The following is a 17,318-nucleotide window of genomic DNA, read 5'->3' as shown; positions in this document are numbered from 1 at the left end:
TTGGTTTTTTTTCCTGGCATTTGTCAGCCCTTAAATAAAATGTCCCAGAAAGCATGGCTTTTTACAGTTAATACTATTATATTGCATGGTATTTTGCTATCATGATAATAATAGTGAAATTGAATCTACTTTAAGTGAACACCTGAGAGGACTTCTTATTACCTTAACACAGTCATTCCCTGAACCGCCTACAACCTTCCTGTGCTAATTTAGCCATTTAGTGACTTATTTAATGCCCTAGCCTTTGCTTTCCTTGACTTTTTTTACTCCAAAGACCTATTTTCAGCTAGCTTCAGCTTCCCACTACTGTGGCCACAACACTTTGTTTTATAGCATCACCCAAAACTGCTCTCATCACCACCTCCGTGCCTTCTTTCTTTTCCTGGTCTCTGTCCTTGTGCTACTCAGCATGTGCTACTCAATCAGCTGGTTTCTCTGTTTCTTCCTAATTCTGAAACAATTAGCATAATTATTCTGATCATAATTTATCTGTTACCAGTTAGCCTTTCAAATCCCTTTATTTATCATCTGTTAATTCCCTGCTCCATACCCCTTAACAACTAGTCCAAAACCTTCGTGCTCTTTTAAAATGCTCAACTATCATGGAGCCAGGCTTTAACTAACCTCAAAGTCACTTAGTCCCACAGAGTGGAATTGCTTGTTCTTTTCTTCTCTGCCCAAACTTTTTGTCTCTTCCTTGCTTCTCTCTTTTACTTCTTTCCCCTCATTTCCAGGAGAAATGGATCCTATTCTAAATCCCACTGGTTCTATCTCCTATTCATTTTATATCTCTTTTCATTCTTAATATCTCATTTTTCTGTCACCCTTCACTCCCCACCCCACCTGCACTCCTTTTTTTGCCTAGATAACTCCCACAGCTTATTTGAGGTCTCAGCTCAGACATCGCTTCCTATAGGAAACTCTTATGAATTCTCTGGAAACCATTAGCTCCATTTCTCTATGATCCAGAATCGTCCTCCACATTTTCTTGATAACACCGACCCCCTTGCTTCAGTGCTCTGGCTCAGGCTGTCTCTCCTGCTTGGGACATGGTGAGTCATCCTTGCCCTCTCCCAAGACCCACCTCTACGCTCACCAGGTGAAATTCCTGTGCGTGTTTAAGACCCAATAAGATGGCTTCTCAGATACCCCAAAGCAGAAACTGATTTCACTTTCTGCTACACACTTGTTTTGTTTTCCATTTGAGCTTGTGTTCATAAAAAGTGCTGAATAATGCTTTTTAGATGGTTCCACATTCAGCGTAGGAGAGTTATGGAATGCCCATCCCGGTATCATTTGTGGCTGGTTCACAGATTATTGACTATGGAATGAGAGTCCTGTGCATATACTTAGTGGTGAACTGAAACCCAGAGCCTGCAAAGAGATGAGTTGAAGAAATTCTAGCTTTCAGTGGATTTTGTTAGATGACAAGCGATTTCTTCCATACCATTAGAGGTAAGGATTTTTTCCTATGATAGAATACATAGCTATTATAAATATAGTTACAAAAATTTTACAAGGAAGGTAAAAATAACCACATGGGCATATAGCCAATTTTGGGAAAGAAAAACCTGATCATATTTTTTTACCTTTTCTTAGCTTTTTTTCTTTAAAATGACACATAATAATTGTATATATTTGGGGGGTACATAGTGATGTTTCAATACATATAACATATGTATGTATATCAGATTGGGCTAATTACCAAATCCATCATCTCGCACATTTATCATTTCTCTGTGTTGGGAACATCCAATATCCTTTCTTCTAGCTATTTGAAAATATATATTATGGTCATCCTACAGTGTTATAGAACATTAGAACTTATTCTTTATATCCAGCTGTAATTTTGAATCCTTCCCCTTTTAAATCAGTGGTGCCTTTGTTGAGACAATGATGTCAATGAAGAAAGTAGGAAGAAATGCGTCAGTTTCATCTTTCTGAATTAAGACTAATGATATCCAATATTGCACAGGGCTGTTTAAACTCCTGATGGATTAGTGTAACAATCATTCAAGGAGTCTAAGGGTGAGGATTTTGTTTATTTGTCATTGTATCTTCCACAGGCTAGCTCAATACTTATTGACTGAATGAAGTAATGTGTAAAACTAAAGTTAAATTTTAGATTTAGAAGTCATTAATACAATAATGTAATTTTCAGAGTCAAGTTAGTTGAAAGTTTTAGGTTTAAACTACTATTCTTATAGAATCTATCTTCCAATTATCAGCATAATTATATATCAATTATTCTAAGTCAAATGTTACCTATTCATTAAATACCTTAGAATATTCTGTATCAGTGGTTCTAAAATTTGTCTGTGTCATTTCCTTGTCCCTGACTGCAAATAAAATGCTTCAGATTTTTTTTTAAATCCTTATTTTTTTTCACCCTACTAATATAAATTATGATTCAGTGGATAGGGGGTGAGCCTGGAAATACGTGTTTTTAAAACTTTCCCAAGAGATACTAACAGCCAATCAGATTTAAGAGGCTTTTTAAAAAAGTCTATATTTGAGGTTTATTGTGGATAAAACATAAATAGACCCTCCCTTCTATTAAGTTAGCCTATTTCATTTAGGGAAATCACCACACAATCTAATAATTTCCCCTGTAGCTGAATTATGTGTGTTGAGATCCTGAAAATATCTCCAATGGATTGTGTAGACAATGAAAAAGTAAGTCCTCTGAGGACATTAAGATAAACTGGGACCATATGGTCAGCCCATGACACAATCTGATTGTAGGCAAATTGTGTTAGATGCAAGTATTTTGGCCAGCTAGACTTTTATTAAATTTAATTTAAAATGGAAACATCAACCAGGCTCTCTTACTTAACTAGAAGAAAATGTGATTAATAGGAACAAGAAATCTAAGAAAAACAGGGACGAGACACTAAAGAAGAAAATGGTTCTTGGAATATACAAATCTTGGGAATATTTTCCCCAGAATTCCCTTGTAATTAAATTTTCATCTATGTCGAACCAAGGAAGAAAGAATAAATGCATTTGTGCTCCAATGACTATTTTGAAGATTTGTTTATGAGCATAGTGTGTTGTGATTTTATTTTATTTTCAAATTTTATTTTGCCACATAGCCATTTGCTTCAGTGTGTATTAGCAACAAGCACCCTGCTTCATGCTGCTAAAGTGCTGCTGAGTGGAATCATTCAGTGGCCAAACACTGAAGAGAATAAGGGAAACAAGAGATTTCCAAGTCATGGGCTATTTTCCTGCAACTTTAAAAATATCTGAATGAACTAAAACAAACTAACTAAATCTCTAAAATATGCAAATGAACTAAGATAAGAAAGCAGCAACTAATAGTCAGAAATTAATTTGGTGATATCTGTCACTTCTATTACAGACTTGCAATTCCAATGCTGGTAAGGTTAATTTATGGATCGAACAGCCAGTATCCCACAGTTTGGGAGGGCATAAAATCCAGGAACTTGAAGCACAGCTAATTTGTCACTGAATTAACAGATGAGTCACTAGGAAAGCAGAAATGTACAAACTGGTGGTGACTGTCATTGCACTGCAGTAAAAATAAGGCTCAAAAAAGCAAAATCTTCTTCCTGAAGCTGCTTGACAAGCTTGGATAAAAAGTGTACCTCTAGCTGGTGTTCTTTGCTCTTATCCACAAGCTCTCCCTGGTTCAATAGCAATGATTTTCACCGTATTCTGGGAGGTGAAACAGCACACTTCTTTCATCTCTAGGTGAAATGCAAAATCACAGTCCTTCCTGTTTGCAATCTGTGCCTTTGCTGGACTGCATCATAGTGAGGGCAAAGTTCAAATGGCCTGTAGACACTGAACTCAGCAAGCATGGCAGACTGAGGCAAGACACTTCTCTCCAGAATGACCCTGACATTTGCACAGGTCAGCATAGAAATGCCCCTGAAGGGAGCATGAGGAGAAGAAACTGCCACCCAGTTTATAATCCAACTTGACATAATCAGAGAGTTTCAGCTTCTAAAGGGCTCAATGCCACTCTTCGAAAGCATAAACATTTCTGTTAAAAACAAAAATCTTAAGCAGACGTTCAAATATTCTATGATTAAAATTGCCAGGTTCGTTTTACCATCTGCTAATGCAATCATGCAAAATTCTATGATTTTGTGTCAATGAGTTAATTCTAGTTGTTCCGAATGGAACTGTGGACTTGGGGGTTAAACAAAAACTAGGCTATATCTAATGAGATGGTCTAGGAATCAGCCATGCTTTGGGAACTATGCATGAACTCAACACATGCTTCTGCCAGATTTGATTTTGGCCAGTAATCTCCACAGTTAATATTTTTTAGTACTTTTCAAATATATTCCCTATTGTTTTTTGGTCCACCTTTCCCCCACTTAAAACTTAAATTCTGAAGTCAAGCTTATAATGAAAAATTACCACTTGATGTTGAATGGTTAATATCCCCTCATACACAGGGAAGTTTTTGTGTGAGCGAAAGCTTACTAAACATGCTGTGGTTATCATTATTTTTTCATTTCAGTTGGAGCCCCTAACATTCTTACTTTTTGGATCTGCTTGCTGGATAATTGTTATGCCAAGTCATAACTTCATTTAAAGAGCTAAGCTAGGACTAGCAGTGGGGGGAAGGAAAGAAGAAATCTTTTTTGCCTTCTTGTCTATCAGCACTAATCCTCTGAAAAGTACCCTTTCAATCAAGGGATCCAAGAGAAGCTCAATTGCCTCAGCAAATGGAATACTGAAAGGTACAGTTAAAAAGGTTCCTACTGTGAGTGAAAAATGAAAATAATGGTGTGACCTATGGAGACACTGCAAACCTGGGAACACACAGGGCCTCTTGTCTGTATCAGGTCCGAGATATGCAGGCATCTCTGTCAAATTAAAAAGCCAAGGAAGTGGACGGCTTGGGCTTCCTGCTGGTGGGGACAAGAACTGGAAATATTTTATTGCAAAGTGACTGAGACCCTGTTAGAAGTTTAACACTTAGCAGGCAGGCAGCAACCGCTTAGAGAAAACAGAACGAGATTTTCTCCATTGGGCTCCTCCAGTCTTGACAAGGGTGACAACTATATTTTTTAAATAGTGTGATGGATTCAAATGGCTCTGGAAAGTTTTGTCTTAAAAATAAAATGGTGGAACTGTCCCCTGTGAAAAATGGCTGGGGAAATAAATACATTACCAGAACGGTATAGAAATGCATCAGAAACTGCCTATAGATTGCCCAAAGAAAACAGAACCAATTTTCCGAGAAGATTGAATAGAAATATTGAATGGACCCAGCTTCATTTAATACCCACAGAGTTCATGTGAAAATGTAATTAAGAAGACTGGGGATGGAGAACAAAAAAAGATAAGAGACACAAAATGGACCTTTACAGCTTCTTTGGAAGGTCACAGTCCACTTTTTATAGCATGATGTCAAGCACAAGGTGAAAGTGGGTTTTCAAAGATTTGGCTCTACTCCAAAGGTCTCTCTTTAATGTTGCTTGCAAAATTTATACTGAAGGCAGATTTATGAACATTGTTGGAGAACAGGTATTCCTCTTCTTGTTCATAGAGAAGAGGTTTATTATTTTGGTCCAGTTGCTAAGCAAAACTAAGTCTGAGTTTGGGCTGTAAATTTTCAACTGTATCTATATTAGCTTTATGTTTATTCTGAAATGGCGAGCCTTCTGATTTCAAATCTGAGAATGCCAGGGTCATATAAGATTTTTATCACCTCCGAGGTCTTGTCCAGGCCATATGGAAGTTTTACCTAGGCAATTCCAAAATAATATGGCTAATCATTATTTGATGAGAAAAACAGTGTATCAAGACTGAGAAGAGTCAAACTACCTGAGTTTCAAATTTGGCTTTTTCACTTACTAATGTTGACACCTTGGACAAGTCAGTCATCTCCCTGAGCCCCAGATACTCCATCTGTAAAATGAAGATAATAACAGTTCCTACTTCATAGGGATATGATAAAAATTAAATGAGATAATGCATGTAAAGTGTTTAGCACACCACTAACATACAGGAAGAAAAATCAACCCTTACCATCTTGCAGACAGTTAAGACAACATCCTAGAGCTTAGTGTTGTTAGACTGAGCATGCAATGGCTGTATTTCATTTCTTCATATCCTAACTTCTGCATTTTCCTTGCCCCTGTTTTTCTAGGCCCTCCCCAGCTTCTCCATATTTGTTAAGTAGTCTCCCCCTAATCAGCACAGAAGGTTCTGATCAATACCAAATCTTTTTAAAGAATTACCTGCTTTATTCTGCATCTTTAAGCATTAAGTATTTCTCCACCTGAGTTTGAGTATTAACGCCCCACAGATCTTAATAGACAGAAGAAGAAAGAATGGTACAAAGAGAGGAAATGAACTAGCAGAGGAGCTGGAGAACAGAGACAAAGCAAAGAAAGAAACAGAAAGACTTGTGAGAGCTGGTGAACTCAGTTGGTGATTCAGCTTGTCTTAGCTACAGAACGTTTTCCCCCAACGTTGTTCCAACTGGAGCATTGGTCCCCTGAGATGACTAGCAAACAGTTTATTAATCAAAGAGAGTTTGTCCAAAATATTCCACACCACACTTTCCTCTAGGAGAGTCTCAATGCGTGTTAGTACAATAAAGATGCCAAGAAGTACTGCAGTAAAAAAACAAAAACAGAAACAAAAACCACACACACACACACACACACACACACACACACACACACACACACAAAAACCATTTTACTTTGTTTCATCTCATAAGACTGATCAATACTTAACACTAATCAATAACATTTTTGGGAAACATTTCACTACCATTATTTTACAACTGGGTTGCAGGAATACCCATAAATAAAGAACAAATTTTGGAGAATTAATGAACCAAAACTGATGGGCAGAAAAGTGGGACTAACATTTAGTGAGTGCCTATTATGTGTGCCAGAAATTGTACTGTTTTAAAAATATTTGCTCATTCCCAGTAGGTTAACGTAATGGTTTTTAAGTGGTAGGGTTGATAAAAGTGCTTTATGAAAGAACATCTTGGCACATATTAGTTTTCCTTACGTGGGGACACAATAGCTCTTTAAAAATGGAAAGATCTTGAGAACTCACGTAGCCCGTATCTATGCTTAAGAGTGTTGCTTTTGCATGCACTGAGAAATTGCAGATTTTGGAGTCTATCCTCAGTTCCCTGGAAGGTAGCATGAGACAAAGACCTGTGAACTAGTCCTGGTACTGCCACTTACTGGATATGTAACCTTGAGTAGCATACTCTTCTGAACCTATGTCAATACTAGAAAAAATAATATCTAATTTAAGGGTTTTTGAGGATTATAGTTATAAGCCACAATTTTACATAACTGATACTTCAAATAATTCAAATTTCTTACTCTAAGTTTTATATTCCTGTATTCATTGATCAAAATGTTTTTCTCTTGCACCTAAAACTATAACAGTTCCCATGGACACAAAATATGTGTACAATTTGTATCTTAACACCTGCTAATTGTTATTTAAAATACTACTGTATTGAGTGTGTGTGTGTGTGTGTGTGTGTCTGGAGTTCAGTGACATGATCACAGTTCACTGCAGCCTCGACTTCCTGGTCTCAAGCGATCCTCCCACCTCAGCCCCACCAAGTAGCTGAAACTACAAGCATGCGCCACTATGCCCATATGTCCACTATTTGTATTTTTTGTAGAGACAGAATTTTGTCATATTGCCCAGGCTGGTCTCAAATTCCTGGGCTCAAGTGATCTGCTTGCCTTGGCCTCCAAAAGTGCTAGGATTACAGGCGACCGCACAAACCATTTTATTCTTTCTTTATATTCCCCAAGGCATCTGTCTTAGCATAGTGCTGGGTACATAGTAATACCATAGTAGTTACTTTGTGAAATGAATGAATGGAAAAATTAATGGCAAATTGCACTAAAATTGTACTTATTTTACACAGCGTAATATAACAAATGTAACTTAATAATAGGATACTTTGTACTGGTAGAACAAGGCAGGATGGAGTCAGACTGAGACTTCTGAAATCTTGTGCTAAATTTTCCAAGCTTAACAAGTAGCCTATGCCTGTCACTCAACCTCAGCTTATGTGAATACCAGAAGATTCACTAACAAGACAGCCATGTTAGAGATAATCATTCTTTTATGACAGTGGGTCTGACTTCAGGACTTTTGCAAGAAACTTGAATTTCCCTTCAAATAAATTGAATGTAAATATGCTTGGTTTACTCCGACTCATATTTTAATTCTGTTTAATGTTTTTCCACCCTCATGCAACAAAAAGTAAAAAAGCTACCTCTTTTCATTTTCTGAAAGGTCTATATACCATTAAGAGTGAAGCCTTGAGAGGTGAAACTGATATCACGAAGGAGGAAATACAGAACAATAACAGCTATTCATTTTATGAAGGGTAACAGAACTTCATTTTATTAGGTTGGTGCAAAGGTAATTACTTTTAGTGGCAAAAACTGCAATTACCTTTGTACGAACCTAATAGCTCTACGTGTAGGCAGACACAAAAACAACAGTCATAAGACATGTGATTTCTCTTCATTTCTTGTACACATTTACCCACATTGACAGTGAGACTGAATTGTGGGAAAGATATGTTTTTATACTTAAATGAATAAACATTGGACAAAATGCGTTCAAGATTTAAAACTGTTGTTCATTGTATAGGGGGTATATTTTTAGGTGGAGTTCATAGAAATGGAAGTGACCTGTATTCAGGTCAGCTGGGAGCTCTGCCAGTCACTCATCCCAACTTCCTGCCTCTTTCTACTCTCCCTTTTTAGCCTCTTTCTGTGTCTTTTCCCCACTACATCTACATGACACTCAAACCTGTAGTGAAGCATTTACCACTACAGTATTTACTGCACTTTCACGATTTGAAAATCGAATGGCAGATTTCTGATATACTCAACATATCTAAATATTCTCTGAATCTTATCAGAAATTATAAAAAGGGGTGTCTCTGTCAGTTTGAGTTTCTATAACAAAGTAACATAGACTGAATGACTTGTCTACAATAGATATTTTTGTCTCATTGTCCTGGGTGTGGGAAGTTCCAGATCAGGGTACCAGCACGGTAGAGTTGTGGCGAAAACCCTCTTCTGGGTTGCAGGCTGCCAACTTACCGTATCCTCACACGGTGGAAGGGGCAAGGTAGCCCTCTCAATCCTCTTTCATGAGGTCACTCATCTCCCAGAGCCCTACTTCCTAATGTCGTCACCTTGGGGATTAGATTTCAGCAGAGGAATTTGCGGGGGACACAAGCATTCAGTCCATAACCGGGGAGATGTGTAAAATAAACTTAGTAAGAATGATCTGTTGCAGGAATGGAATTCTGCTGTTGAGAAGCTGAAGAGTGGGGCACTGAGAATTCTGCTGTCACAGGACTACGCGGAGAAAGAACACCTCCAGCTCTCTCACCAGAAACTGAGTCAGCTTCAAGAAGAATTTGGACAACTCATGGTGGAAAGGAATACCTGGTTAAAGAAGGCAAATGCATTTTTTAACAGTGCTAACAAGGTCAGTGTGAGATCAAGTTGATAATTTTCGGTAATCAGGGAGACCAGTAAAAGAACCATTACTTCAACCAGCTGGAGCACATCACAGAAGTCAAAACTCCATGTAAACTTTCAAAACTGATAGCAGCAAAGAAGAGTTTTTAACATATATTCCTATTATGGCCATTATTTGGTTCTCAAAACTAGAAGACTGTTTTCCCATGTAAAAGGTGACTTTAAAAACAGCAAACACACCTCATGAGGGTTTTTTGTTTTTTTGTTTGGTTTGGTTTGGTTTGGTTTGGTTGTTGGATGGTGTTTGTTGTTGTTTTGAGAAAGGGCCCGGCTCTGTCACCCTGGCTGGAGTGTAGTGGCGTGATCATAGCTTACTGCAGCCTCGACCTCCCAGACTCCAGTGATTCTCCCATCTCAGCCTCCCACGTAGCTGGAATCACAGGCACATGCCACCATGCCTCACTTTTTTTTTTTGTAGAGACAGGGTCTCACTATGTTGTGCAGGCTGTCCTCAAACTCCTGGGCTCAAGTGATCCTCCTACCTCGGCCTCCCAAAGTGCTGAAATTATAAGTGTGAGCCACCATGCCGAGCCTCATGAGGGTTTTATCTTACAGCTGCCACTGGTCTGTTTGGGGGGGGACACTTGTGCCCACATTATTGTGTTTCCCATGGAGGAAGAGAATTATCATAAATATATCAAGGTTTAAAAATACCTTAAAATTTTTACCGAAGGCCCTCCTTTTTTTCATCCTCTTTTATTTACCAAGTAAAAAATATATGAATATTGCAAGTCTTTTTGCACACAAGCCATAAGGCTAGAAACAGTGCCTCAGCCTGGTTGTTCCACCTTGATCTTGCCATTTTAAGTCAGCCAGAGTGAAATCTGGCTGTGGACCATCTCCAGGTCTTCTTGAGTTGGAGAAGTGCTCTGCTTCTCCTCTCGGATTCACTGGACGTTCATTGCAGCAGCTGGTTCCTGCTAAGTGGCAGTGTTCACCTGTTCACATCACTTGAGTATGGCTCAGTATATGAGGCTGGGGATCTTATTTGAAATTTTTTTCTACCTTTTCCAATGTAATATACACCTTCAAATGGTGTTTTTGGAATTCTTTCATACCTTAAATTTCACTGATGTTTTCAAAACAGACAATGTGGCAGGAAATGAAAGAGGAAACCCTAGAAGCTGGGTACGTTGTGATCTAAAATCGTATCATCAACACCCTGAATACAATGTCCTGTTGCATATCAAAATATTGACTTAATTTTGAACTTCTTTACTAACAAAAACTTTCTGAAAAAAAATACTAAAATTTCAAAACAGAAGTGCTAAATTGTGGTAAAATGTTAAAGAAAGATTTATTGTCAGATTATTTGTCATTTGGGATTTCTTTGTTTTAAGAGAGGAAACAGACATACCATATTACTGGAGCTATTGAACTAATTCGATGTTAAGTGCTAATTAAGTTTCTCCTCAGTAATTCTGTTTTTGAATAAGAGACTTTTAAATTTAAACTGCAGGTTCATTTTTCAAAATGAGTGGGTCATCTACAAGTCAGTTAATATTGTTTCTAAGGAAAACAGTTATCAAACATATTGCTATAAAACAATGCTTCCAGTTCAAACGCTATAGTTTACAGCGTTGCAAAATGTACTTTCTCTCTTTCATTCCCATTCTCTTACTCTGGTTTTCTCTGCTCTCATTATTTTGTACTTTGCTGTTATATCTTTCTGGGTTTTAACAGAGAAGGAATATTCCCTCCAAAAGTCTTTTTTTTTTAAAAAAAAAAAAAAAAAAGAAGAAGAAGAGAGTGGTTACTTTCTCAGACTCATACAGTAATTCAGGTCAGACTGGAGAAGAGAATGTATGTTTCTTAATCACAAAGACTTTTGATTTCTAGATTCCCCATTTTATCATTTGAAAGCCATGGCATGCTAACTATACAAATTATAATAAGCTCCACTGGGATTTATCCATACTATAGCAGGTTCTAGAGCCAAGTGGTGCTCAGAATAGTGTCAGAATCCTTTCTCCCTTTTCAAAGCATCAAGGAAATAATTTCTGACTCCAAATCTAAGAACGCAATGTGAAAGATGATGGATATTTCTACCTCAGCAAAAATAGAAGCTGGAGTTTGGAATGTAGATGTTTAATCATGACTGTTGAATGAATTTTTTACTGTGTTATTAAGTAAAATAACTATATTATTTATACTATATAATTAAGTAAAATAAATGATGAAATTATGTAGTGTAAATCTACTTAAAGAAGAAAACTCTTCTCGTGGCTTATAAATGGTATTTTTTTAAAATTTATATTGTAAAACCTCCAAATTTTACAAAAATTTGACCACTTTACCCAATTCTTAGCGTGATACTTATAGCCCTAGTTTAAATAAAGAACTGAAGTTTTAAAATTAATATAATTTCAAAATCCCTTAAAATGTTTTTTTCTAGAATAAAATTCTGTTGACACTAGTGAAAAGGTATTCAGTTTATATAATCAATTATCTCCGAAACACTGAATTTTCCTTTTGAAAATTCACTTTGTTGTGCCTTGAGTGCACTGGGATTTCCTCATTGTGAACATTCCTGTTCTTAGATGAAGTCATGCTCTCAAGAACTGTGAGGGGTTTGAGATCTTACCCTCCGTTCCAGCTAACATGTTAACTTATCACAGTTTCATGGATGACTACAGAAGACACCTGACCTCTGGGTCAGAGGTGATTGATTATAGCAAAGCAGCAGCCAGAGTGTCAGCATACCACATCAATTCTCCCAGCTCCAGTTCCCCAGAGTGATGCAGACGGGCCCTGATGGATGTATGCACCTGCAGCAGGTGGGGTTCAGGAGAGGAACCCTAAGCTTGGAGAATCTGTAGTTTTACAGCAAATAGGAAGCAAGCCTGCTCTTTGTCTTGGAGGGCAACATCACCTCAATCCTGAAGGTTGCTAGTTGCAGACCCAACACTGAGAAATGGCCCAGATATAAAGGGGTCAGGGTCTTGTATTCTTGACCTACCTGTGAGATGTGTAGGAGCACAAGAGATCCATGAAGAACTTTCTCTCCCAGCACATGCGAATCTGGATGTTAGCACTGCAGGAATAGAAGATGAAGTCAGCACTTTACAAAAAGATACTTTCCTTGAAAATCAATTTCATTCTTGAAAAGTGGAATTATTTTTCAGCAAACAATTTCTTGTTCCAAATTCGTTGAAGCTAGGTCAATATACTTTTTCAATTTCTATGTCAAATACTAGTCAAATTTGTTAGTATCACACGCAATATATAAATGAGTGAGTGGGATAACTTGAATATCTGCTTGGTAAAAAGTGAAATACATGATTTTTTAAATATACTTTTTACTTTTTTGAATTTTGTTAAAATAAAGAGAATAAATATCCAGTTTTATCTGCAGAATAGACTGTTAGTAATTTTCTCCTATCATATATATTTTTTCATCCAGATTTTTATCATATTTCTGGTTAAAATCATTGAGGAGTCCCTCTTCCCCCTTTTCCTTCATTTTCTTTCTTTCTGATTTTTTCAGGGGGTGGGGACAGGGTTTCACTGTCACCAAGGCTGAAGTGCAGTGGCATGATCACAGCTCACTGTAGCCTTGACCTCCGGGGCTCAGGTAATCCTCCCACCTCAGCCTCCCAGGCAACTGGGTTGCCACCACACCAGCCTAATTTTTTGTATTTTTTGTATTTTTTGCCATGTTTCCCAGGCTTGTCTTGAGCTCCTGGGCTCAAAGGATGCACCCTGCTTGGCCTCCCAAAGTGCTGGGATTATAGGTGTGAGCTACCACACCCCACCTCTTTTCATTTTCATTCATTCCCCTCTCTAACAATTCTAGATAGGGATATTATTATTTACTAGAAATATTTCACAATAATTTATTTTATTATTTAAAGGGGAATTCATGAGAATAATTACCCTTCTCCTTAGATATTCACTTATTTAGTATATATTTATTGAGTCACTGCTATGTGTCAGACATTGTTCTAAATGCTGGAAAATAAATAGCAGAGAACAAAACTTACAAAATTTGTGAAATTCAGTAAAATATAATCATCACTTAATTGCCCACATTGCCAACAGTTCCCCCACTGCCTTTGTCCAGTGGCTCCAGGAGTGCAATTGATTACCTTTAGTTCTACTAGGGTTTGGTGAGTACCCAAGGTTCAGGAATGTTTCTCACCCAGAGGAATTGTCTGGTAGCCTTTGACTGGAGATACGAATGTTTGGACCTGGAATGAGCAGCAGGTGGCGATGTTGAGACGGCATTAGGAACATCACTACCTGCTGCTTGCTGTAAACCAACCACTGGATTCAAGTGGAGTGAGCCGTATAACTCAAGAATCTGAATACTTCCTATTCTTTTTAGAGTTTCCTAACGTGTTTGGTGAATGAACCTATTTGTTAAGTCACTTAGCAGAATATACAAGTAAGTGTCAGTTGTCGACATTGACTAATAGCTGATTGGAGAAGAGTTCCTCTAATTATCAGATGTTGCTAAGACTTATGAGAACATGGCACGACATATGAATTTAGCACCTATTAGAATAACTCATCTCGATCCTCCAAATTATTCATCCTTCGGGATTATATATTATCTTATTTATTATACTTCCAGTGTGTTCACAGAAAACAAGCTATGGTTAATATTTATTGATCACCCCAAATGTAATTGTCATTGTTAAGGGAATGTAGTTTAAATCTGAGATAAATATATCATATGTTTCAAAAACAGAATGGGGTGAGCCTGTTTTTACAGGACTGCTGCAATTGAACCCAAAACTGTAAAACATGACTGACTGGTCATAGTGTATCATGTCCTATGCCTTCCATTCCCAGGTGTGTGATTTCATTGAAGAAAGCAAGCAGAGGAAACTGAGGACAAATCCATTTTATGAACATGGTCTGATTTTTGGGTGGTCAGTCTGAAAGCAAAGATGAAGCAAAAGTTGGGGTGGCCAAAGAAACACACAAAAAGTAGTTTGAAATGTAACAATTGTCATAGCTTCCTTTGTTTCTGCCATAGCTATTGAAACATTAATGTCCTTTAAGAAGATGATATTGTTTTTCAAGATATTTACAGTGATGCACAGTAATGCTTATAGCAACATCACTGTTTCAGATGCAAACAGAATAAATAAGCATGGAATTTGGTACGCTTTTTTTCCTATATATATCTATGTGAGATATAAGTGATCTTACTGTTTTCAAAATAAACACATTTTAGGCCCAGCTGACGAAAACAATCAAAATGGTCCAGTTGTTGTATAGATTGAAATTTTTAAAAACCTGCCCAAGTAGAGTACCTAAAAATATTATCCAGAAGGAATTTATTGAGGTGATATAAACGAATTCAAGAAATAGGCTAAATGTTATTAGGTATGAAGGAAAATGTTATTACTTTCAGTTTTATAATTCCTCAGCAGCCTGTCTTAAATTCCTCTTTTTCAGAACAACTCTCCTTTCTCTTAGAAATAACTAAAGCCTCTTATATTCCCTCCCTCTCTTCTTCCATATTTGCATTCAGCTAATATGTTGTGTTCCTATTCTTGCCATGCATCAGATGGGTACTTGAGCAAAAGCAATGAAAGATATAATCCCTGCTTTCCAGACATTCTCAGTCAAGTTTAGACAAGACGCAAGGGAACAGAAGTGTGCTGGGTTGTGGGAAAGCTATGATGGAGTAAGCCCAAAGCATTAGGGCACACAGAGCGGAGACCCTTAACCTGGCCCAGGGAAAAAGAGTCAAGGAAGGCTCCCCAGAGGAGGTGACCACTGAACTAAGTTTTTCTTTCTTTCTTTCTTTCTTTCTTTCTTTCTTTCTTTCTTTCTTTCTTTCTTTCTTTCTTTCTCTTTCTTTCTTTTCTTTCTCTCTTTCTTTCTCTCTTTCTTTCCTTCTTTCTTTCTCTCTCTCTTTCTTTCTCTCTTTCTTTCTCTTTCTCTCTTTCTCTCTTTCTTTCTTTCTTTCTCTCTTTCTTTCTTTCTCTCTTTCTTTCTCTCTTTCTTTCTTTCTCTTTCTCTCTCTCTTTCTTTCTCTCTTTCTTTCTCTCTTTCTCTCTCTCTTTCTTTCTCTCTCTCTTTCTTTCTCTCTTTCTTTCTCTCTTTCTTTCTTTCTTTCTTTCTTTCTCTCTCTCTCTCTTTCTTTCTTTCTTTCTGTCTGGCTGTCTGTCTGTCTTTCTTTCTTTCTTGACGGAGTCTTGCTCTGTCGCCCAGGCTGGAGTGCAGTGGTGCAATCTCGGCTCACTGCAACCTCTGCCTCTCGGGTTCACGCCATTCTCCTGCCTCAGCCTCCAAGTAGCTGGGACTACAGGCACCCACCCCCATGCCCGGCTAATTTTTGGTATTTTTAGTAGAGATGGGGTTTCACCGTGTTAGCCAGGATGGTTTCGATCTCCTGACCTCATGATCCACCTGCCTCAGCCTCCCAAAGTGTTGGGATTACAGCCGTGAGCCACTGTGCCCGGCCTGAAATAAGTTTTAAAGGATGGGGCAAGAAGGGTCAAGGAAGGGCTGGATGGTACAAAGTCATGCCATGTTTGGGGAACCTAAGATAATTCAATTTGCCAGGAGTATAGTATGTAAACCTAAAGTGATGAGAGACGAAGGTGGTAGAAGCAGGTGGGGAGATCAGGAAGGGTTTTGAATAGCATGCAAAGGAGTTTCTATTTTATGCTGAACGTGTCTTTAAATATGCAGAGATATTTAAGAATTGAAAAAGCCATGATGATGCAAACCTCACCACAAGAAGCAGATGATGTCTTAATTTACCTTCTTCCTGTACTCTCTCTGGGAGAATGATGACTGTTGGGTTTAGAAACCTTTGATTTTAGAGCTCAGAGGTCAGGCTATTTAAACCACAGCAAGCATTTGATAAGTATGGCTGTTATTAGCATACAATTATGAAAATGGAGATATCATAGAAAAATTATAGAAAAAGAAACACCTTTAACATCTTAAGTGTCTTATGAGGGCTCACAACTCAGTTCATATCTCATAGTCTGATAATCAAGCTGTTCAATTTTATTGTCCTCACTCATGAATACCTTTCACATCTAAGCTGTCAATGAATTTCTAAGTTAAGAGTGTATTAATTGGTTTCTATGTGCAATATCAGATTGTTGCATCTCTCTGTTGGCAGTAAACACATTCTGCTTAGTATTACAGTTATTTCTGGGTAGATTTCTTTGGCTAAATTAAAATTTCTTGAGGGTAAGAAATATGTTCTTTTCACTTTGTGTTCACCAGAACACCTAGAACACTGACTTCTAGTTAGTGGGGTTAGTTCTATATTTTTCTTCCTAATTCTCATACTAACTAGAGCAGACTAAGAGCGGTGAAATATTATAAACTCTAGAGTTTCAAGGCCAACTACATGAAATTGTTCATTGGAGATTATATTGATCCAAGGTACTTGGGACTTGACCATTTTGAAAGAAGATAACTTAATTACTTTAATATACAAGGAACACAAATTTTAAGCTTCATCTCTGCATCGTATCTGAGAAGGCAGGTCATGCTGTGTAAAGGGCTTGTCATCTACACACAGTGCCTCCTCTGAGACATCTCCAGGCAGCACTAATTGCTCATTTTGTATCATTTCCATAATATTTTTCTGTACGCCTTAGAGATTATGTCCTGATCTTTGTGTGTCACATATGTTCAAAAAACTTTTGTCGGATGAATGAATAAATGACTGGCCATGTGACAAATCAATTTACATTTTGAGCTTGAGTTTTCTCCTTTCTAAAATCAGTCTAATAATCCTTATCTACTTCAGAGAGTCTCATTCAATAATAAAAGTTCTTATAATTG

The 17,318-nt window shown here is 37.5% G+C and overlaps 1 protein-coding gene and 1 long non-coding RNA gene across 5 annotated transcripts in view; one reads left to right on the top strand and one right to left on the bottom strand.

The window, feature by feature from the left end:
• LOC107126920 (uncharacterized) overlaps window positions 1-17,318 on the bottom strand; it is a 195,756-nt gene that overhangs the window by 47,053 nt on the left and 131,385 nt on the right. For all 3 annotated transcript variants that reach the window (XR_010580219.2, XR_001483973.4, XR_010580220.2), the window contains one exon: window positions 12,508-12,582. This is a non-coding gene — a long non-coding RNA (uncharacterized lncRNA). The remainder of the gene's footprint in view (window positions 1-12,507; window positions 12,583-17,318) is intronic.
• Window positions 1-17,318, top strand: part of CCDC141 (coiled-coil domain containing 141) — a 210,274-nt gene that overhangs the window by 115,110 nt on the left and 77,846 nt on the right. For both annotated transcript variants that reach the window (XM_015432436.4, XM_074009537.1), the window contains one exon: window positions 9,301-9,495. In XM_015432436.4, the coding sequence (XP_015287922.3) occupies window positions 9,301-9,495 (195 nt within the window). The remainder of the gene's footprint in view (window positions 1-9,300; window positions 9,496-17,318) is intronic.

Source organism: Macaca fascicularis, chromosome 12 (genome assembly GCF_037993035.2).
Source record: "Macaca fascicularis isolate 582-1 chromosome 12, T2T-MFA8v1.1".
Taxonomy (NCBI): Eukaryota; Metazoa; Chordata; class Mammalia; order Primates; family Cercopithecidae; genus Macaca; species Macaca fascicularis.
Note: the sequence above shows the minus strand (reverse complement) of the source record. Positions and strands in the feature narration are given on the sequence as shown.